Here is a 1,848-nt window from a genome sequence, read left to right on the forward strand (position 1 = left end):
TTAATTGTATGATGATTGTGTGGTGGATTGAAGATTATCCGGATATATCATCCCACGGATATATTTGGCCAGTTATTATCAACCAGAAACATACAATTCCAAGGTGTAAACAAAACACAGGCATCTGATCTAACGGTACCATGATATAATGCTATACATATTTCATAAACTAATATTGGTTACAAGCGGATCCAATACTAAGAACATAGTAAACGATTCATCTTAGTAAAGAGATGACCAAAACGACTGATCTTTAGGATCCATGAACAAAGAACGATATCCATTGCCATCAGCAAAACGTGGACTGTCGGACTCGAAAACATCACTTTTAGCAGAACAAGCTTCTTCCTGTCTTATAAGCAGCTTCTCTTTGAGTATAGTCACCTCGTTTGCAAACCATCTTTCTCCTTCAGAAGATTATCGAAGTCGGCCTTGAGCTTATTAAAGCTAGCTCTCAATGAATCGTAGGCCTTCTCGAGTTGTTTGTTCTTCGATCGAGCACGCCGGTTTTGAAACCAAATGGCAACTTGTCGGGGTGATAGCCCGAGTTGTTTCGCTACTTGCAACTTCCTCTCCGAATCGAGTTTGTTTTCGAACTCGAAGCTCCTCTCAAGAAACTCAACTTGCGTCGCCGTAAGCCGCCTTTTCTTCCCCGCTAGTTGGTGGCGCCACCATCCGTTGAGATCCTCATCTGACAAAACAAAACCTATTAATGGACAAGAAAAATTGAATTAAAAGAAGAGAGAGTTAAAAGAAAGGAAAATAAAATTACCCTGAAGAGCAGAGGAAGAAGAAAGGAAAATAAAATTACCCTGAAGAGCAGAGGGAGAAGAGGATATCCATAAAGATTCCATAGCTTTAGAGGAAGAAGAAAGGTGTTCACTCTGCATGTTTTTTAAACCACCACAAGATTGCCACCTTTTTTTGGGATCCTCCAAAAGACTCAAAAGATTATGTTCTTGAGAGGAGGAATATCAGTCATGAGTTTTTGAGATTGATCTATGACTTATCATGGCAAAAATTTGTGATTGGAAACACTGTAATGTGGAAAGTCTTAAAGCGACAAAACCTTAAACCCATAACTCACAAAGGAAACCCGGAAAAGAAAAAGAGAGGAAAATTACTAGTTTGTTTTGCTTTGAAAGTTAAAGGACTTTGGTGGTAGAATTAAGTAACTTGAGAGGTTACTTTTGGAAGGGTAGAGCATTGGGTTTATATCAAAGCTTTGGTGAAGAGAAGGGGGAGCCTTACCTATTCTTCTTGGGGATGGTGCACAGCCTCAAAATGGAATTACCATATTTTCCCTCCATCACGCGTTTATCGTAATTATATTAATGTAAGTTCTTTCATTTTGGTAATCTAATTTTTAAAACTTGTATTACAATCAGTAAATTTTAAATTTTTTTTACAGTCATTGTCATTAGGAAATATTGATGTGGAATCTTCTTCCCGAAAAAATCTTAATTTTCAAAATTGATAATTATTGTAAAAAAACGAGTTTCCGATGAACGAAGCAATAGTTGGTTAATCTCAAGGATGAGAATGTTTCATTTAGCCAAAAGATTAATATAGTTGAATTTTGAGTTAATATAATGATTAAAAATGATGGATCAAAAAGTTTTATCTTTTAAGTACTATTGGACCATCAATTGCTTTCATGTCATTTCTGATATCGTTTAGTGATTTTTCAGTTAAAAAAAGATCATCCAACTACTTTTATTCTTCTTGTTCTTTCTTTTGATTCAAACTCATAAAAAAAACCTTTTATTTTCTAAAATCCCAAATAAATCCTCACTAAAACTAAAAGTTATAACTTCTTATATGTCATTATCAATAGTTGGATCTGCT

General features: G+C 35.2%; 1 protein-coding gene across 3 annotated transcripts; it reads right to left on the reverse strand.

The window, feature by feature from the left end:
• Nucleotides 1-251: 251 nt before the first annotated feature.
• LOC120151508 (homeobox-leucine zipper protein HAT5-like) lies at nt 252-1,137 on the reverse strand. Of its 3 annotated transcripts, none has more exons than XM_039163933.1 (2): nt 812-1,137; nt 252-706 (listed from the first exon to the last, which is right to left on the reverse strand). In XM_039163933.1, the coding sequence occupies exons 1-2, from the start codon at nt 888-890 to the stop codon at nt 381-383; spliced, it is 405 nt and encodes a 134-aa protein (XP_039019864.1). In that variant the 5' UTR covers nt 891-1,137; the 3' UTR covers nt 252-380. The 3 variants fall into 3 exon arrangements, with proteins under 3 accessions (XP_039019864.1, XP_039019863.1, XP_039019865.1); XM_039163932.1 differs by having other exon boundaries at nt 252-691; nt 773-1,137; XM_039163934.1 differs by having other exon boundaries at nt 253-691.
• Nucleotides 1,138-1,848: the final 711 nt, after the last annotated feature.

This window comes from Hibiscus syriacus, unplaced genomic scaffold (genome assembly GCF_006381635.1).
Source record: "Hibiscus syriacus cultivar Baekdansim isolate YM2019G1 unplaced genomic scaffold, ASM638163v2 tig00111059_pilon, whole genome shotgun sequence".
Classification (NCBI taxonomy): Eukaryota; Viridiplantae; Streptophyta; class Magnoliopsida; order Malvales; family Malvaceae; genus Hibiscus; species Hibiscus syriacus.

What these genes read in the sequence shown, in the direction of transcription:
- LOC120151508 (XM_039163932.1), bottom strand. Translation starts at nt 890, where the DNA reads ATGCAGAGTGAACACCTTTCTTCTTCCTCTAAAGCTATGGAATCTTTA. An exon ending in TTCTTCCTCTGCTCTTCAGG is followed by an intron (nt 692 to 772) that starts GTAATTTTATTT and finishes TTGTTTTGTCAG; the next exon opens with ATGAGGATCTCAACGGATGG.